A 25,154-nucleotide genomic window follows, 5' to 3' on the forward strand; every position below is an offset into this window, starting at 1 on the left:
TAAACAAGACAAAAAGACAATCTTCAGAATGAGAGAAAATATTTGCAAATGAAGCAACTGACAAAGGACTAATCTCCAAAATATACAAGCAGCTCATGCAGCTCAATATCAAAAAAACAAACAACCCAATCCAAAAATGGGAAGAAGATCTAAATAGACCTTTCTCAAAAGAAGATATACAGATTGCCAACAAACATGTGAAAGGATGCTCAACATCAGTGATCATTAGAGAAATGCAAATCAAAACTGCAATGAGGTATCACCTCACACCGGTCAGAATGGCCATCATCAAAAAATCTAGAAGCAATAAACGCTGGAGAGGGTGTGGAGGAAAGGGAACCCTCTTGCACTGTTGGTGGGAATGTAAATTGATACAGCCACTATGGAGAACAGTATGGAGTTTCCTTAGAAAACTAAAAATAGAACTACCATATGACTCAGCAATCCCGGCACTGGGCATATACCCTGAGAAAACCATAATTCAAAAAGAGACACGTACCACAATATTCACTGAAGCTCTATTTGCAATAGCCAGGACATGGAAGCAACCTAAGTGTCCATCATCGGATGAATGGATAAAGAAGATGTGGCACATATATACAATGGAATATTACTCAGTGATAAAAAGAAACGAAATTGAGTTATTTGTAGTGAGGTGGATAGACCTAGAGACTGTCATACACAGTGAAGTAAGTGAAAAACAAATACCGTATGGTAACACATATATATGCAATCTCAAAAAAAATAAAAAGGTTCTGAAGAACCTAGGGGTAGGACAGTCATAAAGATGCAGACGTAGAGAAAGGAGTTGTGGACTCAGGGAGGGGGAAGGGCAAGCTCGGACGAAGTGAGAGAGTGGCATGGGCATATATACAGTACCAAATGTAAACTAGATAGATAGTGGGAAGCAGCTGCATAGGACAGGGAGATCAGCTTGGTGCTTTGTGTCCACCTAAAAAGGTGGGATAGGGAGGGTGGGAGGGAGATGCAATAGGGAGGGGATATATGTATACGTATAGTTGATTCACTCTGTTATATAGCAGCAACTAACACAACCATGTAAAGCAATTATACTACAATAAAGATGTTAAAAAAATAAGAAAGAAAATTTATGGATTATGCAGCCAAAAAATGGTTAAGATGGTAAATTTCATGTTTATGCATATTTTGTCATTATTGTTAGGTTCAGTTGTTATTTATCTTTTGAATCAAGTGAGTTTTTCACTCTGTTTCCTACTAGATTGTTCTGGCCGAACAAAGCAATATATTTTCTTAGTAAATCTCTAACACTTCACATGGTTTCTTCCGTACGGTCTAGGTGTTTGATAAATATTTGCAGGCTGATAAAAAAATTGTTAGTAAAAAGTCATACCTAATTTTATAGACTTCCACTTTTGTGCAGGAACATCTCATATATGAAGCTATGAGGCACTGAGGTTAAAACTTTTAAATGCAAGCAAGCGTATAAAAGTATGAAAACAGTATAAATATTGTAAGCCAAAAGATAGAAGACTACAAAAAATATTGTAAGTTCTCAAAAGGCAAACATACTGTAGAGGTCATAATCACATATTTCAATGTAATTTAGAAGCAGGTAGTTCCAACTCACCTCTGTTCCCACAAAGATCTTGGTGCAGAAGTCATCTATTGGCTTGAGATGATTGCCCAACCCACTTTCCAGATTCTGGTATGGGTTCATTTCTCCTGCCTTCATTGTTTTGCTTTGGGCGTTTTTGTCTTTTGGAGGTGTATGGATAGAAGAAACACATATTTACACTGAAAGATCTTCTAGAATATAATTAGTTTGTATTCTCTGTCCTTTGTGACACATATCCGCCCCATTTCCTCCCCAGTGTGGTGGGCATAAGTCCAAGCGTTTTTAGACTTCTAATTTAGCAGTAGAATGCCTTTTTCAAACCAAAGTTTGTGTGGACTCCCCTGCCTGTAAAACTGATCAAAGCTGCACTGCTCTGGTTGAAGTGTTTCATGGGTGGGAAAGGGAAGATTCCTCTGCCCACTTTTCAGGGGCTCTAGAAGTTTCCATGGCACAGTTTGAAAACCACTTCTACATCATTTACATCATTTCAGAATTATTTACAGTATATTGGACACAAAATACATCCTCTGGGTTAAATAACACCGTTGATTTTCTCAATAAGTCATTGGTATTTCTCTTGACTTGTTAACACCCTTGATATTCTCTAATGAGAAACTCACGGCATTTTTATTCAGTTGGCATCATATAGCAATTTTTCAAATAATTCAAGGTTAGCCTTTCAAGTACCAAAACTTTTTAACTTCTAAAAAATAAATCCATCTAAAATGTGTTACTTGTTTGTTATAAACACAGCGTACGGAACACAATTTAATGTTTGCTGATTAGTTCAGGTTTATTATTTACGAACATCAATGATTGTGCTATATATTACAGCTATCCATGCAAACAGTAAGAGCACAGCTAATCTGGGGTCTGAAACTCAAATGTTACCTGGAACTTCTTTCTTTTTAAAAGTATCTGGCGTCAGTCAGATACTTTTGTTATCTAAAATTAATAAATGTTATTTGTTGAGATCTAAAATTAATAAATGCTATTTGTTGAGATCTGAAATTAATAAATGTTATTTGAAGCTTTGGAAAAGAGAGAAAAGCATGAATAAAATAACAAAAATCCTTCATTATCATGTTTCCCAGAGGTAACCACTATTAAAATATTGGTATATTTTTCCCTCTATTACTTTTTGGTGAATATATATAGACTATTTTTTTAAGTGAGTATTCTAGCTTTTTATCCTGCTTTTCTATTCTCTTAAAGATATGTCTGGGGCATTTTCCCAAATCACTTATTTTTTTTAAATGTGATATTAAATTTCTGGGAAAGATCATAAAAAAATATAAGCTCACAATACTTTACTCATCACACCTCCTTAATGCATCCTCTGGGTTGTATCAATCATGGGAAAATCAACTAACAAACATATACATGAAAACTAAAATAGAAGAAAACTTAAGCTATACTAAAAATACACATTGCATTTCAAAAAACTTTTGAAAGTAATTCCAGACAAAAGTAAAAGATAATCATCATGATTTAGTAGCTACAGTCAACCAACACTTCCTTTGTTTGGGATCTACACATTTTGAGCAGTCCCTTTCATATTGGGTAAGACATTAAAAACAAGTACCAAAGAAAGCCAAACATGGAAGCTTTAAATAGCTGTATTATGAAGTATCATCAACATTTCAAGAAATAACTAGGCACATTCAATCACATTGTTCTTACTAAAAGATATTATTCATAATACATTTAGCAAGAGCAAAAAGGCATTTCATACCCATTTAATACATAAAATTAAAATCATTAAACTATTTATTTCAAATTCTTCACTCTCATTTTTATGTCTGTTTTTCTCTTTTTAAAATCATGTACATAAATATATTAGTAGAGTAGAACATGTATATAATTTGTAAATAAATACATGTTCACTGGGGATATGTGCTCAAAAATGTTTCTTGAGGGGGTGCAAGATAGAAAGGTTTGGAACCTTCTGGTCTAACAAGGGGAGCCAAGAGCCTGATCCAGGGGTCACTACTGATAACAAAAAGGAAAAGGCAAATGTTCAATGCATTATAAACAAAGACTTAATTACCCTGTGTGAGAGACTGGGCATGGCGGCCTCAGGAGAGAGGCAGGGATGACTCACGTTATGGGTTCTGTTCCAGACACACTGATGTTGTAGGATTAGGTTGGGTTCAATCCCAAGAGATGGTGAGAGGCGAGACTTAAGGATTCTCAGCAGATGTGAGAGAATACACTGTGTTACCAAAGGGAGAGTGCGTAACAAGGAAAGCATACAGCTGAAGTTTGAGTTTGAGGTATATTCATGATGAGAGGGCAGTAAGGTGAAACAGAGCCAGGAGAGAGGAAAGAAACTGAAGGAGGATCAGGAAAATCACAAAAGCCAAAGTGGGAGCTCCAGGAAAAGGGGCTTAGTTGATAGAGTTTAATGTGATGGTCAAAGAGGATGAAGCCAGAGAGAAATGTTATCATCAACTGCATTTACTCAGACTTGACCGGAATAACTTGGATATTTATTCAATTCAATGTCATCCTCATGGGTCATGGATTTTCCATCACCAGGGATAGTAATAATAATAGCAGCAAACATTTACTGAGTGCTTACTACATGTCAGACACTAAACTGTGTGGGCTAAACCATTTCATTCAGTTCTCACAATAACTGCTGAGGTGGTAAAGCATTAATCCTCCTCCCTGGTGAGTAAACTGAGCCTCAGAGAGATGCAGTTGCTTGCCCAAGGGTTCACATATGGTAGCTAACATTTATTGTGAGTTGATGATGGGCTGTTCTTAGAGCTTTACATGTATTAACTCATTTTATCTTCACAACACTCTAAGAGGTAGTTACCTTTACTATTTACTCCACTTGTCTTCATCTCTCCCTTTTCAAACAGGTGGGGGGAAAAAAAGTAAGGCACAGAGAGATAAAGCCATTCGATCTGTTCAAATAATAAATTGTGGCTTTCTGATTTAAACCCAGACTCCAGAATCCACATCCTAAAGTATTCTGACACATTGCTTAGAAGAATATAATGGAGGCTTTGAAGAAAATTCCCAAAGAGGCATTCCAGAACCATTTAGAGCAAAGGTTTGTATGGAAACACAAAAGACCCCGAATAGCCAAAGCAGTCTTGAGAAAGAAAAATGGAGCTGGAGTAATTAGGCTCCTGGACTTCTGACTACACAACAAAGCTACAGTAATCAAGACAGTATGGTACTGGCACAAAAACAGAAATATAGATCAGTGTTACAGGATAGAAAGCCCAGTGATAAAAACATGCACATATGGTCACCTTATTTTTGATAAAGGAAGCAAGAATATATAATGGAAAAAAGACAGCCTCTTCAATAAGTGGTGCTGGGAAAACTGGACAGCTACATGTAAAAGAATGAAATTAGAACACTCCTTAACACCATACACAAAAATAAACTCAAAATGGATTAAAGAACTAAATGTAAGGCCAGACACTATCAAACTCTTAGAGGAAAACCTAGGCAGAACACTCTATGACATAAATCACAGCAAGATTCTTTTTGACCCACCTCCTAGAGGAATAGAAATAAAAACAAAAATAAACAAATGGGACCTAATGAAACTTAAAAGTATTTGCACAGCAAAGGAAAACATAAACTAGACAAAAAGACAGCCCTCAGAATGGGAGAAAATATTTGCAAATGAAGCAACTGACAAAGGACTAATCTCCAAAATATATAAGCAGCTCATGCAGCTCAATATCAAAAAAACAAACAACCCAATCCAAAAATGGGAAGAAGATCTAAATAGACCTTTCTCAAAAGAAGATATACAGATTGCCAACAAACATGTGAAAGGATGCTCAACATCAGTGATCATTAGAGAAATGCAAATCAAAACTGCAATGAGGTATCGCCTCACACCGGTCAGAATGGCCATCATCAAAAAATCTAGAAGCAATAAACGCTGGAGAGGGTGTGGAGGAAAGGGAACCCTCTTGCACTGTTGGTGGGAATGTAAATTGATACAGCCACTATGGAGAACAGTATGGAGTTTCCTTAGAAAACTAAAAATAGAACTACCATATGACTCAGCAATCCCGGCACTGGGCATATACCCTGAGAAAACCATAATTCAAAAAGAGACACGTACCACAATATTCACTGAAGCTCTATTTGCAATAGCCAGGACATGGAAGCAACCTAAGTGTCCATCAACAGATGAATGGATAAAGAAGATGTGGCACATATATACAATGGAATATTACTCAGCCATAAAAAGAAACGAAATTGAGTTATTTGTAGTGAGGTGGATGTACCTAGAGTCTGTCATACAGAGGGAAGTAAGTCAGAAAGAGAAAAACAAATACCATATGCTAACACATGTATATGGAATTTAAAAAAAGATTCTGAAGAACCTAGGGGCAGGAATAAAGATGCAGACATAGAGAATGGAGTTGAGGAAACGTGGCGGGGGAAGGGTAAGCTGGGACGAAGTGAGAGAGTGGCATGGACATATATACACTACCAAATGTAAAATAGATAGTTAGTGGGAAGCAGCTGCATAGCACAGGGAGATCAGCTTGGGGCTTTGTGACCACCTAGAGGGGTGGGATAGAGAGGATGGGAGGGAGACGCAAGAGAGAGGGGATATGGGGATATATGTATATGTATAGCTGATTCACTTTGTTATAAAGCAGAAACTAACACACCATTGTAAAGAAATTATACTCCAATAAAGGTATTAAAAAAAAGAGTAAGTATAGAACTTCTTAAAGTGACTACTTACACGGGCACTGATTTTTATGGATCTAACATTTCAAAGGAAATGTTAAGAGAATAACACAACAACTTAAAAGAGTGTAAATCACAGACTGGGAGAAAATACTTGCAAATCGTATGTTTGATAAATAACTAGTATGCAGATTATATTAAGAACTCTTAAGACATAATAATAATAAAACAAACAACACAAGTAAAAAATAGACAAAAGATTTGGACACTTCACCAAGGAAGATATACAGGTGGCAAACAAATACATGAAAATATGTTCAACATCTTTAGCCATTAGGTAAACACGAATAAGATAATCAGTACACACATTTTATTTATTTATTTATTTATTTATTTGGCTACGCCACATGGCAAACAGGATCTTAATTCCCCGAGCAGGGATTGAAACTGTGCCCCCTGCAGTGGAAGCATGGAGTCTTACTCACTGGATCGCCAGGGAAGTCCCAGTACACACATTTTAGAATAGTTAAATTAAAAGTACTAGTCACACCAATTGCTTGCAAGGATGTGGAAAAATAGGAACTCTCATATACTGCCAGGGGAATGTAAAATGTTACAACCACTTTGGAAAACACTGACAGTTTCTTTAAAAAGTTAAACATGCACCTGCCATATGATCTAATCAGTCCTTTCCTAGGTATTTACCCAAGACAAATGAAAGCATATGTCCATACTAGGCTTGTATATGAATGCTCACAGAAGCTTTACTTATAATAGTCCTAAACTGAAAACAACCCAAATGTCCATCAACAGAAGAACGGATAAACATCTGTGGTATATCCATACAATGAAATACTACTCTGGAATAAAAAGGAATAAACTATTGATACACACAACAACACGGATGAATCCCAAAATAATTAGTTGATTGAAAGAAAGACAGACAAAAAAGTGTAATTGTGTGATTTACATAAAGTTCTAGCAAATGCAAACTGTTATATAGCGACAGAATCAGTGGTGGCTTGAGGGTGGAGGTTGGGGAGGTCCTGGAGGAAGGGACTGCAAAGGGAATCCCTATAAGAGTTAACTTTTGGGAGTGATGGCTATGTTCATTATCTTGATTATAGTGATGGATTCATGGGTTTTTAATATGTAAGAACATATCAAATTGAACATTTTAACATGTGCATTTTATGGTATGGTGATTACACCTCAATAAAGTTGTTAAAAGTAAGGAAACCCCCCCACACTTTAAAAGATTTAATGGTATCCTTACTATAAATTGGATAAAAGCACTGACACCCTCATGATCCCCTTTTTTCATTAGGTTAAAAAAGGACATCGATAACTTTTTACAAGTTACAGTCTTGATTTCCTTGATTACAAATTGATAACAAAAATTCCCAGCTTGCAGGACTGTTCTGATTACCAACGTCTATTTTACTCACCATTGCACCCCCAGTGCCTAGCATAAAATAAACACTTCATAAATATGGTAAATGAATAAAAGCATGTGCAATATTAGAGCACTAGTTGACCCTTGGTTGGAATTCAATACATGGTAACCAATAATCAAATACAAGAGGAGGAGTAGGAGAAGGAGGGAACTCTCCTTACTCACCCTCTAGAATGAAGGGGGTCAGAATACATAAAACACATGGAATGTTTTAATATTGCTTTGAAAATGTCTATAAAAATTCAGTGATTCCATTTTTTTTAGCATGAGGTCTTGGGTTGTATCTATGAAACACACAGCTTCAAAGTGAATTTTGCCCAAGCTGGGTATTAGTTATATAATATGTTTTTCTTAGATGTCCTATTATTTAACTGAACATTGAACAATTTATAAATGTAAATCCTTTTGAAAAGGCAAATGTTTGGAAAATACTTCAATTGCGAGTGATTCTCGTACATTTTCATTATGCATTGCTCTCCAGGAGGGATATTAATCCACAACTTTATTCGAACAGTTTTGACAGCTCATATGCATACCCTTCAGTTACTTCAACAAAGGTGTATAGGTTGAGATATATTTAAAAGTCAATGGGCTTCCCTGGTGGCACAGTGGTTAAGAATCAGCCTGCCAATGTAAGGGACACGGGTTTGAGCCCTGGTCCGGGAAGTCCCACATGCCACAGAGCAGCTAAGCCCGTGTGCCACAACTACTGAGCCTGCGCTTTAGAGCCCGTGAGCCGCAATTACTGAAGCCTGTCCTCTTAGAGCCTGTGTTCCGCAACAAGAGAAGCCATGGCAATGAGAAGCCCGTGCAGTGCAATGAAGAGTAGCCCCTGCTCGTTGCAACTAAAGAAAGCCTGCGTGCAGCAACAAAGACCCAACGCAGCCAAAAAAAAAAAAAAAAAAAAGTCAGTTGTTCTTTCTTTCCTCAGTTTTCTCATGGTGCTGTATAAATATTAATTTTTCTATTCTATTCTGATTGAGAATGGTAATTTGTTTCTGAGCACCTCATAACTTAAGTTTACTAGACTTGAGATGCATTTCATTCTGTAGAATTATTCTTGACCACATACATATTCATTAAGTGAGCTTCGTTAAATTTTTTAGTGTAATGAATTTTCAAAAATATACGAATGTGCTCAATAACTGTGAAACTGAATTGAATTGAGTTCTGTCAAGTCTTTTGGTGTGTATAGGCAGTTTTAGTGTGTTGGCTATAGCGATTACAGCCTTTGTAAAGTTCCACATTGGAGGGTTTGCTTTTCTGTATATATATATATTTTTTTAATTAGACTATCCTAGCAAGTACTCACCTTAGACATAAGGAACTACTTAACACCCGAACTTCATTAAATGCCTTTTTAATAAGCAAAGGCAGTTACCTTGTGCTCTGTAAAGAAGACTGTCTTCACTCAGGCTTAACTTGGTTGGGCAGTGGTCTAAAGCTGTTTCACCTTTAGACAGCCTTATCTTTTAAGAGAACATACAAGAAAGATTATTTCTATATATCCTTAAATTATCCATGGCTGGTTTATTCTTGCTTTTCCCTTCTGCCCCCGGATCTCTATGTCTCTACTTCCCTCTCCTTCTCCCTTCATTCTCCCTCAGATTCTGGTTGCTTTTCCCCAATGGCAGGCACCTAAACCACAGTTTCTAAAACCAGGCTACTGAGGGGAGCTTGTCTGGGGGCTCATTTCCAAATCCCAAAGTCTCATGTGTTGTTAAATTTCTGAAAATGTTTTGTCTTCTATTCCATAAAATCTCATTGTTGGTTTTAATATAAAATAACGGCCTATTCCCCTGTTCCCTAAATCTTTTAGTTAAACAAAGCTCCAAAAAGTTGTGCAGGGACCTTGTATTCCCCTGGAACTGTCAAGCCCCTTCAGGGACACACATGCCCCTGAGTTCCAGGATGGTCCTGAGTCTGCTCCAGAATGGGAAACTGTCACACTTAACATTTTCCCCTCATGTCTCCCTCCTCACTTTTCTCCAACAAGATGTTTGTCCACATGCTATACAATTATTCTCAGGTGAATTTTTGTTTGCTTGTTTCTTTTAAAACTATCTACAGCTCAGTAAATCCTACCCTAGAAAATTTCTAATCCTCTCTATTTAATTTCTAATCCTAGTTACTTCAGGAATATTCTCACCCCTCTGTGCTCTCTCTTCCACTGGGAGCAAATACATGATAATGTAATTCTAGTGATACTTGTAAATCAGAGGAAAAGAAAAATATTAAGTTTGGAATTAGAATTAAACATTCCAAAGAAAAAGAGCCATCAATGTCAGAAGTTCATTCATATTTTCACATATTTCCCATCCACAGCCTTATCTTTCTTAAATTAAAACTACTTTTCTTCAAGCTCTGCCACTGAAGATAACTACAAATAATTTCTCTTTCAATTACTTTCAGTTTTATTTGGTCATAGGTATTACAATACAATTCTGCTATTGATATGCAAAATATGTAGAATTTTGGCTACAGGAGGGGTAAAATTAGCTTTCCCAGGCTAACCTAAGAGCCTACCAATTTTTAAGCACCTGCTATGCAAATGGATAATTATTACACAAACCATTGGTAAGTTGTGGCTTACTTATACATGAACAAATATCAATCTTGAGTTCACAATAACTGTGATTTCTGCCTTGACCTAGGCAGACCTTATAATAACTCTCACCGAAGAACTGATTGGTTGAATGAATACATGGATTGTAATGTCCTGTGTTAATCTGAGCTGTTCTACTTTTACAGTGTGTGTATATGTATGTATGTCTATGCGTATAAACCATATAGTGTATATAAGCAAATAAAATGGACTAAATGCCATGTTACTTACCTTAGAAAGAGGTTTCCAGGAGAGATTTAGATGCAAAAAAGTGGATGGTACATCAAAAGGAACTTCAATATTTTCTTCTTTCTTTTTCTCTGTTGGTGGTTGAGGGGTTAAGGCTTTCTGAGGTCTGATATCCCAAAAGCATATTGTGCTTTAAAAAAAGTTTACAGTTTATTTTTTAACTGAGTACAAAGAAGAGATGTAACCTCAGGACTACCATTCTTGCTGCTACACATTACCAATGTGATCATGGCTATATTTGATATCTCTGAATTTAAGATTTTTATGAAATAGGACTGTTTTGCATTGAATATTTTGGGGAATTATACCATTTATAGGGTTATTTAATGACTTTGCTAGCATTGAGACTAATATTATCATACATGAGAGCTGAGTTTGGAGACTGACAAAATCTTTTTTTAAAACCTAACAGTTTTATTGAAATACAACCCATATATCACAAAATTCACCCATTTAAAGTACTCAATTCAGTGGGTTTTAATACATTCATTAAGTTGTGCAAGGCATTACCACAATCGATTTTAGAAGATTTTCATCACCTCCCAGAAAAAAACGTGTACATATTACCAGTCAGTCCCCATTTCCCTCAATCCCTCTGACTAGCCCTGGGCAACCACTAACCTACTTCATGTCTCTACAGATTTGTCTATTCCGGACATTTCATATAAATGGAATCATATAGTATGTGGTCTTTTGTGACTGGCTTCTTTCATTTAGCATGTTTTCAAAGGTCATTCATGATGTAGTATATATCAATACATCATTACTTTTTATTGTCAAATAATATTCCATTGTATGGACTATATTACACTTTATTTACCCATTCCTCATTTGATGGACAGATGAATGAATAAATTTGGGTTATTTCCCCTTTTTGCTATTATGAATAATGCTGTTATGAACACTTGTTGGTAAATTTGTGTGGATATAGGTTTTCATTTCTCTTGGATATATATTTAGGAGTGGAATTGCTGGGTTATATGGTAACACCTATATTCAATCTTTTGAGGAACTGCTAGATTGTTTTCCAAAGCAACTGGATCATTTTTGAGGATTCCAATTTCTCTACACCCTCACCAAATGTACTATTTTTTTTGTCTTGAGGATTCCAATTTCTCTACATTCTCATCAACATTTATTATTTTTTGTCTTTTTTAAACTTTAGCTATCCTAGTGGGTGTGAAGTTGTATCTCATCAAAAGTGATTCTGATTTGCATTTCCTTGTGTTTTTGGGGTAATATCGAGGAAATCAGTACCTAATCCAAGGTCATAAACATTTACATTTATGTTTGCCTATGTTTTCTTCTAAAAGTTTTAGAGTTTTAGCTCTTATATTTAGGTCTTTATTTCATTTTCAATTAATTTTTGTATAGAGTGTGAGGTAATTATTTTGCAGGTGAATACCCATTTGTCCTAGCACCATTCATTGAAAAGACTATTCTTTCTCCATTAAATTGTCTTGGTACCCTTATTGAAAATCAATTGACCACAGATATATGGGTTTATTTCTGGACTCTCAATTCTATTCCATTGATCTATATGTCTATCCTTAAGCCATTCTCAGTACATGTGTCTCTACAACTGTAACTGTGCGGAAAGTTTAGAGATTAAGTAGTGTGAGTCTTCCAACTTTGTTCTTTTCTGTCAAGACTGTTTTGGCTATTTTGTGTCATTGTGGTTTTGATTTGACAGCTAATGATTTTGAGCATCTTTTCTTGTGCTTATTGGACATTTGCCTATCTTTTTTTAAGAAATGTCTATTGATAATCTTTGCTCATTTTTAAATTAGATTATTTGTCTTTTTATTGTTGAGTTGTAAGAGTTCTTTATATATTCTTAATAGAAATCTCCTATCAGATATATGATTTGCAAATATTTTCTCCCATTGTATGTGTTGTCTTTTAAATTTCTTGATAGTGCTTCAAAAGCATTATCAACTTTTGAATTTGATGAAGTTCAATTTATCTTTTTTTCTTTTATTGCTTGTTTTAGTGTCATACAAGAGTCTATATATGTTTTATATGTGTGTGTGTGTATATATATATATATATAAAACACATACACAGAGTTGGATTTAATGTGCTTTGTACATAGTAGGCATACAGTAAGTGCCATTTCTCCTCTTATTTCTCCTTCCTCACAGGTTGATTACGAAAATCAAATGAGGGCTTCCCTGGTGGTGCAGTGGTTGAGAGTCCGCCTGCTGATGCAGGGGACACGGGTTCATGCCCCGGTCCAGGAGGATCCCACATGCTGGGGAGCGGCTGGGCCCGTGAGCCGTGGCCGCTGAGCCTGCACGTCCGGAGCCTGTGCTCCGCAACGGGAGAGGACACAACAGTGAGAGGCCCACGTACCACAAAAAAATTAATTAATTAATTAATTAATTAAATAAAATAAAAAATCAAATGAGATAATGTATATCTTGAGTGTTTTTTTAAACACAATAAACTTGATAAAAATTTATAATCATACTTGTTCAGTACTTCAGTATATAATGTCTTTGTAGTAATTATGTGAAAACATAATAAGAACAGCAAAGAATATGCCACATTAGTTCCATAATTTCTATCACTTAGGTTATGAGTAAACAGATTAATAACTTTAAGATGTTATTAAATAATTTAGATGTGTAAGTTAAAGTATTTAGATAAACAGATGGTAACTTGAGACTAACAAAACTTTTATTCATTTATGTGAATTAGTTATTATTTATTCACTTAATAATGGATAAATAAAATTAATAAAAATATTAATCATATTAATGGTCAAAACATAAATCATTGGTAGAATACCACAGATGACATAATAAAATGTTTTAAAATCTAATTATAGTTGGTTTAAACCTGTTTTTCCAAATTACATAGCTCTTCTTGAATCTCATTTACAGCATTAATTTGCATTATTTGTAAAATGGTTTTGCTAAATACAGATAGCTTCAGTTGAAATTTCTGCATCAATCAATCACACATCCTTAATTAGCAGAACACTATTTTATCTTATTCTGTATTATAAGACCCTTAGTATGGCTAAAGTATAAAGACTAGAACTGATGAATTTTCTGGATAGCTAAAAATTGGGCTTTCTAAATGCATAAATTTTTCTTTTTACTTTAACAATTTTTGAAGGAACTATTTCCAGAATATTTCAGAATATTTCCGAATTCAAGGGCCATCATTATAAACAACAGTCAAGGACCTGTATCTTCAACATATAACATGTAATATTTTAAGTCTGTTCAGAGCTTCTAAATGTTCTCCAAGGCCACTGAAGAATAGTATAGCTTTCCATTCTGTTGTTTATAATCAACACTATACCATAAGCATCTTTCCATGAAATAATAATACAATCTTAATTGTTGCATAATATTTCATATGACCCTGTAGGCGCTATGTGTTGTTTTTGCCTGGGCAGCAATTCCCCCCTCCTTTTTTAGCAAGAGCCTTCTAATTGGTTTTTTGAGCACTGCCCCTTCCCCATTGCATGCAGTCAGGTTGGAACTGTCATTCAAGGTGCTCTGCCATCCCTTCCCTGGTCAAAGGCGTGAGTTCATGATGTAACAGAAGCCAGTCAGATTCTCTTCTGTCACTCTGAATCTTGAACAGTGACACAATTGTTGGAACCGATCCATTCAGATGGTAGGGGCTGGCCATTCATTCTGGCCATTCACTAGGTATACAGTGAGCTATAGGTGACAATGTATTTGCCTTCAAAGCCTCATTTCCTCTGTCCATACGTATTTTTCAGGGTTGAGAATATAAAAATAGTTAACCTGCTAAAGCACGTAGTACAGTATTGGCATAAACTTCCAATAAATTTATTTTATCCCCTTAAGTTAACTATAGTTAATTTCTGTTGCTTGCACTCGCAGAACCTTACCTAATACGTGCCCACAGGATTAACCATGTCTCCCCAACCCCCGCCCATGGCTGCTGCTAATGTTACTTATGCCTTCACCTGCCACTCCACAGCTGCTTCTGCTGCAATCAGTGTCTAAAACTTACGGTGTCATGATATCTATTGGGGTCAAAGCTACTTGGAGTGGTAAAGTTTTGTCAGTATTTGGATGCTAGATAATAGTATTGCTCTTCTTATGTCCTACTTCACTCTGAATTTTCAGTTCTATAAATTGGGGGATACAACTTTTAAAAATAAACATTCTTCAACATAGTTACTGAATTACTTATAAAAACACTTGTAATAAATATGCAATAAAAAATGTAAAACTCTTCCACTTTTTAAAAGAAACTTTCCCAATTAAACGTTGTCATCTTCATAATTGTGAGATAAAATTGAATGTAAACAACACATATTAAAAATTTACAAATATGTGAATATGAGGAAACTGAATAACTATGGATAATGTTATACAACATTGCCAACCATGAAACTTAGTTAATTCTTCTTTTTACAACATATTCTTATCCACAAAAATATTTTTTTAAAACCAGCAACAATCTAACATTCTGTCCTTTAGTTATATTAGGTTTAATTGTTACAACAAAGATTATTTAAGGAACAGAAGAGGACAATGATTTTATAAGCATCTAAAAAAAGAATATATTGTTTGAAAACATATTAGGTAATGATTAAAATAAGACATACCAGTCTGCCGAACAAGTGACAAGTTGACAGGATATTCCACTTCGATTTTCAAAGACAGATCCCAATCTGTTAATCTATTTTTAAAAATGCTGGAAGTAAGTTCTGTGTACCTAGGACAGTAATGGCTTTTTTCTCAAAGCTTTTTAAGCTAAAAATTTTTTTCTCCTTTGCTTTAATTTTTATGAAAAGAACAACACAAACAGAATTTGGAAACTGGAAAGCTTCAAAATCAAATATAATTCTCCTATACATATTTTCCAGCCTTTTTTTTCACAGAAACATTTTTACATTTTAAAATTACTTTTAGTTAGTATGCATATAAATTTCCATCCTAAGATCTTTCAGTTAATATACTTTGAACATTTACCTATGTAGTCATAAATCATTGTTTTTTAATATATAGATGATGTATCATAATTTCATTACCATTATTATTAGAAATGTAGGCACTCTGTTTTTCACTATTAATTGTGGAGCTGAACATGGGAGCTTTTATGAGATTGTTAAGCAGGTGAAATCAATAGAAAACAGACTTGGTGTTAAATTCGATACCTACAGCATGCAGTGAATGCTGGGGTGCCTGCATTCTTTTAGTAATTAGTGGCACAACTCTGCTAGCAAACAGAGGAGTCCAAGGAGCGTTAGTGGCTCCTTAGAGTCCTAGAAGGTCCCAGATTCCAACCAGCTAGCTCTCAAAGGAGGTGGAAGGTTTTGTGGCAACCTATGAAGCTGCTACTCTCAAATCAATAGCGAAACATGACTTTCCCCAATACCCTACCTACTTGGTAGGATTGATGAGCAAAAGGTCAAACAAAGGTGGGCGTCCAAGCAGCAGATAAACAGTAAAAGTAGGGGTGGAAGGAAGAATACAGGTGCAGCAGTGGTAAGGCCTGTCAGCATCACGGGAGCTAGGACCCTAGAAACCTGGCTGACACTGCTGTGGCTTGAGCCCAGTCAGGATCACTTAACAGCTGCCAGCTTCCACTGTGATTGATAAACAATCCAGAACCCATCTTTCCTCTCCCTCTAATAAGGCTTCCCTGTTGTAGGAAGTTCAAGACTCTAGAGTTGCGCTTGCTCTGGAGTTTTATGTTTTAATGATTTTAAAAAAAACCCACAATCATATTATAGAGTTTGGAAAATAGAAGGTTTTAAAATCAAATATAATTCTACCTTACATTCTTTTCCAATCTTTTTCATGGATACACTTTGACATGATTTTTCAAGGTATGCATGCGATTGTATGTCTTAGGACACAAATTGGATTATTTCTTTGCATAAATTTCCCAAATTTGAATTACTGGTCAAAAACTTTGAAAATTTGGATGATTTAAGAACCACACTGACTAAATTGTATTCTAAAACTTTTATGTTGGAACTAGTAATTTTGGAGTTTATTGATTTCACCATTTCATCCTTTCTAGTAATGGGAAATTACTAGAAAATTTCATTTAAAAATTAAATAGGTTCAATGGAAAAGAAAAAAATCAAATAGGTCCAAAATAGTACATTATTGTTCCTTTATTATTAATTTCTTTGATATTAGAAAGTCTGAATAATTTTCCTGTTTATCTACTAATTGTTTTTCAGTATATGTCTTTAGCTTATTTACTGGAAAATTTGTATTTACCATATTTGAGGCAAATATTTTTCTTCATTTTGCTACTTGCTCTTTATTTTTTAATTAAAAAATTTCCATGTATATGTTTTGAATTTCTTTCAATATTAATTAGCTTAGAAAACTACAGAATCCAGAAATACAATATTCTATTTTGATTTGTTGTATTTATTTTGGTCCATTATAACTTTGAAAAGTGATTGTGCTTTTGCATAATCCATTTGAATATCTTGAAGGGCTAATCACCCTTCATAACTCTAAGTTTTCAGAATATTCTTTGATATTCTGACCTTTTAATTTCCATAGACTCTTAGTTCCTGGAGAGAAACATTTGGGAAGCTTACTAGTTTTCAAATTCACAAACACCAGCCGTTGTGGGTCAAGTAAAGAACCACAAAGCCACACTGCAGCGCAGATGCTAGGTAGTCAGCTGGGCTCACTCACTGCACAAATAGTTTTCACCTACCAGCCTCATGACGCACTCAATTCAAGACTGTCTTGCAAAATGATGCATTACTACATGTCGCAGATCTTCAAGGTTATATGCTCTAAATAGTTGAAATCATAAACTTTAAATCCGCAAAGATTAAGGGTGTAAAATATTTGCACTCTATTTTTACAACCTTCATTTTCTCCACTGTTGTATTATATCAGTGTTAATACCACCTACATTTTTTATTTTTATAAACCACTGAAGTTGACACATTGGCATTATTCTCATCCCTAAGTCTGATCTTGGTCTGTCAACAGTGACACAACTGTGTGATGTGTTGTTTCTGGTTATTTCACAATTAAAATGCAAATGAATTGTTGACTTCAAACATCCTCTTTGAATAAAATTTTCTAAAAACTTACAAGCCAGCAGGAGAAAAGTATGAAGCTATCAAGACTCACCTCAAATGTGTCAGGCAGCCAATGTATATCTGTAATAACTTTCCTATGTCCATTTTCTATTGAGGAGACTGCACAGTGTCTGATATACATTGCTTCTTTATTAGTCTCTGGTTCAAGGAGAAACATAGGCTGTAAAATGTTACAAGAAAGTTATGTGCTAATTTCAGAGAGCTGATTAAGCAACTCATACTTTACTTATCATTCCAATTAAAATCAATAATTTGGAGAAATACCAGTTCAAGGAAAAACACAAATTAGTGTTTCTATGTATTACATAGTTAGATAATAAGATTATCTTCTTTCTAGTTCAGTTTAGTCTAAGATTTTATCTCTAAACTTTTAACAAGAATGACTGACCCATTCCCTAAAGAACCAATGAGATTTCATTTTTGAAGGAGTATTTCTGTGAGGGCACAGAAAACCATATCCCATGGTTTCTTGGTCAGAGACCCGTGATGCTCAGGTTGAAGGACTGGGGGTGAAGATGTGCAAATGGTGGTGAGTACTGAGTTGGGAGCTGAGGAATCTCTTCCCAGACCTCTTGGCAGAATCCACAGCTTCACAAATCATAGTGTCTTATTACCCAGAAGGCTTGTAGCCCCTTCGTTTTATACACGAGAAAATTGATGCTTGCTAAGGGGATGGGGGACACATCCAAACTCACAGGACTGTGATCTAAAGCCTGGATGCATGGGCCTTCTATCCAGTGCTCTTTCAACTACATCACTTTAGGCAATCCCTTGGCCCCTTCATTTTATTTAACAACAATAACAACAAAAAAGAACCCCTGGGATAGACAGTACAACCTGTTTAGTGGTGTTTTTAATCAAAGGCCTACATAAAAGTGATTCAAAACAGATCCACAGCAGATGTGAAGAATTAGGAAATAACACTTTTTTTTTTTTTTCTAGTGAGTCTCTGTTTAGCTTGGCAACCCTGTTGTGTACTTTTTGATAAACTCCTGAACGGAAAAAATTTGCAAGTGAAAAGTTATAAAAAGCTAACCTTGAGTGTGACGTTTTTACTTCTACTACCACCTGCCTTGATGTTTTCTATTCGATCTGCCTGTGCGGTAATATCCCACATGACAATCTAAAACAGAAATAAACGTTATACAACATACTTTCAGGAACTAGCAAATTGCATCTTGAACATTTAAAAAAACCTATTGGTATTGCATGCACTCTGATAAATCAACCACCTTGGGAGGATAATCAAATTTAGCCTACATCTTAAGTAAATCAGCAACTCTTATTTTTTATCTTTATTTATTTATTTTAGCATCTTTATTGGAGTATAATTGCTCTACAATGGTGTGTTAGTTTCTGCTTTATAACAAAGTGAATCAGCTATACATATACATATATCTCCATATCTCTTCCCTCTTGCGGCTTCCTCCCTCCCACCCTCCCTATCCCACCGCTCTAGGTGGTCACAAAGCACGGAGCTGATCTCCCTGTGAGTCAGCAACTTTTAAAGCTTATATAAAAAATGTTTTCTTCTCTTTATTTATGTTTTTGGCTTTATATATTTTTTATTTATTTTGAGCTACACATACATTTATTAATTTTGTTACTCTTAATTTGTTCCTACTTCTCCATCCTGTTATTCAGGAAATTCCCCTTCTTCTTAATAATGTTTTCTTCTCTTTAAAAGAATTTTCAGCACTTTGATTTTTGTGCTTGTGTTAATAAATGCTAGTGGGTTTTTTTTTGTTTTTTTGTTCTGTTTTTTTAAATCCAAGATAGGCATAATTCAGTTCTCTCTGCTTTGGGAAGAGTTCTTCCTCTGTTTTTAGGGAATGTGGGGACAGCTGCTTTAGACACAGGAGAAAGCAGTCTGTTCTCCAGAATATAGTACAAACACCCAAAATTGTTCAAAAGGCTAGGAAATGATGATTTCTATTTAATTGAATATTACGGCCAACTCTGAATTTGCATATACACAGATGGTCATTTTTTTGAAAAATCAGAACAAAGCAGAATATGCAACACTAAATTAGAATAATTTTCAATGACTAAAAGTCATTTCAGTACACTAAAATGTAAACAAAATGTCAGGATCACAGAATTGTGAGTAATTTTATTTTCAGCATTTGCTTTTCTAAAATATTCTAAAACAAAGTTGTGTCACCTTCTCAATGAGTAAAAACGGCAATATTTGTGGGGCTTGGAGGATGTGCTCTGGGTCCTCACTAGATCACCAGTTATTGTTGAATAAAACCGAGGGAAAAAATTAGTTTTCTTAGATGTTTTTGGTTCTGGATAAGTGGGCATGGATGATGCAGACATTTAAATTTCAACTACCTAGAAGTTTTCCTAGCCACACGTTAAAAATCGTTATACCCTGGTAATGGTCAAACTCACTGTGTCACAATGAATTTAAACTTTGATCATAAAATAGCTATAAGATTTTTGTTTTGCTCTGTTGGAGAAACAGGCAATTGGAAGATAGAATCTAAATTTTATATAAATTAGATAACTTAAAAGAGAAAAAAGCAAATAGGATATCAAATTATACACACATAAATTCAGTGATATAGGTATGTTTTCCAGAGAATTCTGTTTAAATTCTGGATCATTCCCTAACTCCTACCCCTAGGGAAATTTCAGAAAAGGGCTCTTGACCAAGAGGTATTATGCTTATGGTTTTTGTTCTTCCCTGGAATCTTGTACAACGCGTGGTTCTATCCCAGCAACACAAATAGATCTGACCTGGTTTTCTTCCAGTTGTCATAACTGGGTTACCCTGTGGACATCTTGAGCCCAGATACCATGTCTAACACATCTTCATACCCCAGTTCCTGGCATGGTGACTGGCATACAATTGACATGCCTTCCCTCTGCTGAGTTGAACCCTTAAGTTAAAAAAACTACCAGTCAAAATGTGTTACAGAATGCTGTCTAAATTAATAAAGAACTGAAAAAAAAAGCCATATGTACCTGCCCGTTTATGCACCCTCCAGCAATGATATTAGGGTCACTTGGACAAAACTGGAAGCAGAAGATGTCATCTGGGCTTTCCAGCATTAACTAAGGTAAACCCCCCAAATTCAAGAGAGAATGAGAAAATCTATTAAGATCATGGCTAGAAATAATATTAATAAAGTCAAAAGTCTAATTTTATAGCTATTTATAAGAAACATGCACATGAATTCCATTCCCAGAATTCTACCTCTGGATTGGAAGCTGCTTTTGCTGAATTTTATTCTGGACATTGATCATGCATATGAGAGCAGGTAGTTTCTCAAGGGGACCCAATCTCCCCTCCTCTCCCCTCTGTGGGTCATTGCTGGGGCATGTTATAATTTTTTATAAATAAAAAGACTATGAAATCAGTGTTTCTGAAAAGTGTGGAGAGCAAGCTCTGGGGGCCAGGATATTTGTATGATTTTTTCCCTGCTGTATATACCTAGCCTGGCACAGAGATGAGCACTCAAAAATAAAATGCGTTGAAAAAGAGAAGACAGCGGCATTGCCAGCGATAATATTACAAATTTTAAAATAATTCAGAACCCATAAGGTAAACAAAATCAAGTGCCTGGAGGGTAGGGAGGAAGTCCTGCAAGGAATACACCAGTGTGAGGAAATAGATATACTAACCATAGTTAGCACCTGAGCTACTGTGTTACCACCAAGCTAAACACTTGCATGGTTGCCGTTCTTTAAACATAACAGCCAAAAATACAGGCCCCAGAGGCCATTGGTTTGCCACCACTGAGCTAAAGATTTCAAATTGGAATTGAGGTGAATTATCTTGGTTTATTTGGTACTTTGTGGATTCTAGAGAAACCTGTACTTTTTTTTTTTTTAATCTTTTTTTGGTGGAGGTGCCAGGGAGTGAACGAAACCTCTACTTTTGAAAATGAAATCTTTTAATACTTTCCTATAGTTTTGATTAGAACAAAGACAAAATTAATCATTTGCATCATACCTTTAAGAAATTATTTGCGTGTCTTTTTAAAGCTATTCTTCAAAATAGAGGAAAGGTTAAAAAATTTCTTAATAAAAATAAATAAATAGAATATAATTAATTTTATAAGTATATTTAACAAAACTATAAATTTTATATGGAATTTCTATCTTAATAATCTGATTACTGATTTCCTTAAGAAACTAAAATAAATAAATAACATTTCTATTTAAAAAAATAGAGGAAAGGATCGTCTTTCTTTCCTCTTCCTAATTGCCTGGAGGTTCAGCCACACTTCCATGGCATGGAGTGAAGAGTAGTTCTCACTGCTGGAAAATGATAGAAAACACCAGTGAGAGAATGGCACCATACTTGTGGTAAGTAGGCTGACAAGGAAGAATGACAGATCTGTCATTTTGATCTCTGTATCTATAAAAAAGCATCTAGACTCTATAACAGTAAAACTGCCTTAATTCAGATGAATTAGGGAAGAATGAATAAGGGGACCCTAGGGTTTATTAGGGAAAGCCTTAATTATATAATGCTTTATAAAAACAAAATATTATTATATTTAAGTACGTTGAAAAAACTTAATCTAACACTATAAAGCACCCTGCCCCTAAGCAGAACTCATCTTGAGCAGATATTGGAAATTGAACACTGCGGGGGCAAACCCAGCCTTTAGCCTTATTTTATTTGGACTGCTGTATTTTGGTTTGGTTTTAGCTGAGCTATTTAAAAACTGGGAGATCACACACAAAATTGCTGGATTCTCTTGACAAATGGGACCACCTGGCAAGGAGAGCAGAAGAGTCCCCATGGATGGGCTGGGTACCCTCTAGGGCCACAGTCCCCACCATTCCCCACTGTCTCCTACACAGTCATCTTTACTCATTACCATCTCCTACTGGTGATCCTTGGAATCAAGGAAATCCATGTGAAACTAAAATCTCTTTGCATTTGAACAGTTAGTACCTAAATAAAGTCCATAAAAGAGTTTGCTCTTTAAAATCAATTGAACATTCCTCTTACAATGTTTTTTTTTAATAACATGTTGATTTGTTCAATATATCTTTTCAATAAACTAAGTGTAAACTTAAATTTTGCTCAACTTGAATGATGACAAATTCTGAATTGAAGAAAGCCTATCTTTATAGGGGTTTACAACATTAAGTGATTATAAAGTATTTTGCAATTAAAACTGCTAAAGATGTGTGAAAGTAGTAGTTAAAATTTTTAGAACATGTGGATGACTCTCCTTCATTACCTGAGGATGTATGGGATCGGAGAAACTCCAGAAAAGAATCAGTGATGGTTGCAGCAATAGTTTACCAGAAAAGTGGACCCTCTCTTCAAAGGAGACTCGTACAGCCACCGACACAGCTATTAGCCCTGATAGAAACACAACTAGAAATTAAAATCTGCAGCAACTGTGCATGGAGAAGTGTTTTTAAGTTTTGTTTTCCTACACAGTCACTGTTCATTTCCATTTTGATGAAACTTGTGTAAAAATATTCTACAGGAGACCAAGAGTGTTTTTAGAGCTCTACTGTCTAATACGTTGGTTGCCAGTAGCCATGTGTCGCTTATTTAGCACTTGAACTGTGGCTGGACCAAATTGAGATGTTCACAAAATAAACAGTGAACGTTGAAGACTTAGCAAGAAAAAAAGATGTGTTGTGTTTCTTTTTTTGTTTTTGTTTTTGTGAGGAGAGGGCCAATGTTGGGCAGGAAAGGAGGAAGAAAGAGGGCACAGATGGCTCTGTCCATGGATCCACCCTCACACATTCCTATCCCCTTGGCTGCTGAGCTCTTTAAAGGAGGTGTATCTCCTAGCCTGCTCAGTAAGTTGAGAGTCAGGGGGAATGAAGTTCCAGATTTCGCGTTGCACCAGCTGGGTGACCTGAGCCTGTCACTTTCCTGAGAGCTCTGGTCCTCTCCTTATAAAGTAGAGACCACAATGTGGTCCCACAAGGTAGCTGGGAGGACACATGATGGAGAGAAGGTGCAGAAAGTGCTTGGCAGTTGCCTGCACTCAGGAATGGAAGTTGTCTCATGGAAAGTGAGCTAGTTTGCAATTCTACATATAAAAACAACAGATTATTTCAATGTCATCCCAGAATGGAATCCCTGTCATGATTCTGCCTCACCATAGATGACCGGATGCCAGGAGACACAGGTGATCATCTTCTCTGTTAGGTTATGCAGGTCAGTAAAGGACTGGTACTCTTTCAGGTGGGTATCAGTCTTGTCCCCAAAGGTGCCTTCTTCTGCTGCCAGGCTTTTCCAGTCATTAATAAATGTATTCATGATTTCATTTTGCTGCAGGGCTATTTCAACACTATTTTGTAAAAGAAAAAAAAAGGAATCAAGACATTGGATTTTAGTATTCAGTGATACGTCTTTCAGCAGCTCCTCCTGCTTCATTTATACTGAAAGAAAAAGTATTCTCAATTGTATTTGGTAACTAATGATTAATCCTGTGTGAAATAAATGACTTAAGAGAAAAAAAATTCAAGATAGTGTGCTACTCAGACCATCTTCTAGTGCCAGGAAATTGTTAGCTGACAGCCTCTAGCATCATCATAACTTGCCTCAGTTTCCCAGTCATGCTCTATCCCAGTCAATGACTGAGCACGGTGGGGGGACCTGCAAGATGGCGGAGGAGTAAGTCGTGGAGATCACTTTCCTGGCCACAAATACATCAAAAACACCTCTAAATGTGGAACAACTCCTACAGAACACCTACTGAATGCCAGCAGAAGACCTCAGACTTCCCAAAAGGCTAGAAGCTCCCCACAACGTACATGGCCGAGTGGCCAACAGCGTCTTGATACTCCGGCTGGGTGTCAGGCCTGAGCCTCTGAGGTGGGAGAGCTGAGTTCAGGACATTGGTGTACCACAGACCTCCCAGCCCCACATAATATCAATCAGCAAGAGCTCTCCCAGAGATCTCCGTCTCAATGCTAAGACCCAGCTCCACTCAACGACCAGCAAGCTACAGTGCTGGACACCCCATGTCGAACAACTAGCAAGACAGGAACACAACCCCACCCATTAGCAGAGAGGCTGCCTAAAATCATACTAAGTTCACAGACACCCCAAAACACACCACCAGACGTGGTTCTGCCCACCAGAAAGACAAGATACAGCCTCATCCAGCAGAACACAGGCACCAGCCCCCTCCACCAGGAAGCCTACACAACCCATTGAAGAAACCTTACCCACTGGGGGTAGACACCAAAAACAATGGGAACTACGAACAAGCAGCCTGCTAAAAGGAGACCCCAAACACAGTAAGTTAAGCAAAATGAGAAGACAGAGAAATATGCAGCAGATGAAGGGGCAAGGTAAAAGCCCACCAGACCAAACAAATGAAGAGGAAATGGGCAGTCTACCTGAAAAAGAATTCAGAGTAATGATAGTAAAGATGATCCAGAACCTTGGAAATCGAATGGAGAAAATACAAGAAACATTTAACAAGGACCTAGAAGAACTAAAGAGCAAACAAACAAGGATGAACAACACAATGAA

At 36.0% G+C, this 25,154-nt stretch overlaps 1 protein-coding gene across 1 annotated transcript in view; it reads right to left on the reverse strand.

Annotated features, from left to right (window-relative positions):
• DNAI3 (dynein axonemal intermediate chain 3) overlaps positions 1 to 25,154 on the reverse strand; it is a gene marked incomplete at its 5' end in the record, with an annotated part of 84,611 nt that overhangs the window by 24,529 nt on the left and 34,928 nt on the right. The window contains 9 exons of the mRNA XM_081258915.1: positions 1,610 to 1,737; positions 9,121 to 9,208; positions 10,576 to 10,723; positions 15,197 to 15,270; positions 17,709 to 17,837; positions 18,714 to 18,800; positions 20,651 to 20,740; positions 22,888 to 23,012; positions 23,771 to 23,961. Coding sequence (XP_081115041.1) covers positions 1,610 to 1,737; positions 9,121 to 9,208; positions 10,576 to 10,723; positions 15,197 to 15,270; positions 17,709 to 17,837; positions 18,714 to 18,800; positions 20,651 to 20,740; positions 22,888 to 23,012; positions 23,771 to 23,961 — 1,060 coding nt within the window. The remainder of the gene's footprint in view (positions 1 to 1,609; positions 1,738 to 9,120; positions 9,209 to 10,575; positions 10,724 to 15,196; positions 15,271 to 17,708; positions 17,838 to 18,713; positions 18,801 to 20,650; positions 20,741 to 22,887; positions 23,013 to 23,770; positions 23,962 to 25,154) is intronic.

The sequence above is a fragment of the Mesoplodon bidens genome (genome assembly GCF_964165515.1).
Source record: "Mesoplodon bidens genome assembly, chromosome: 2".
Classification (NCBI taxonomy): Eukaryota; Metazoa; Chordata; class Mammalia; order Artiodactyla; family Ziphiidae; genus Mesoplodon; species Mesoplodon bidens.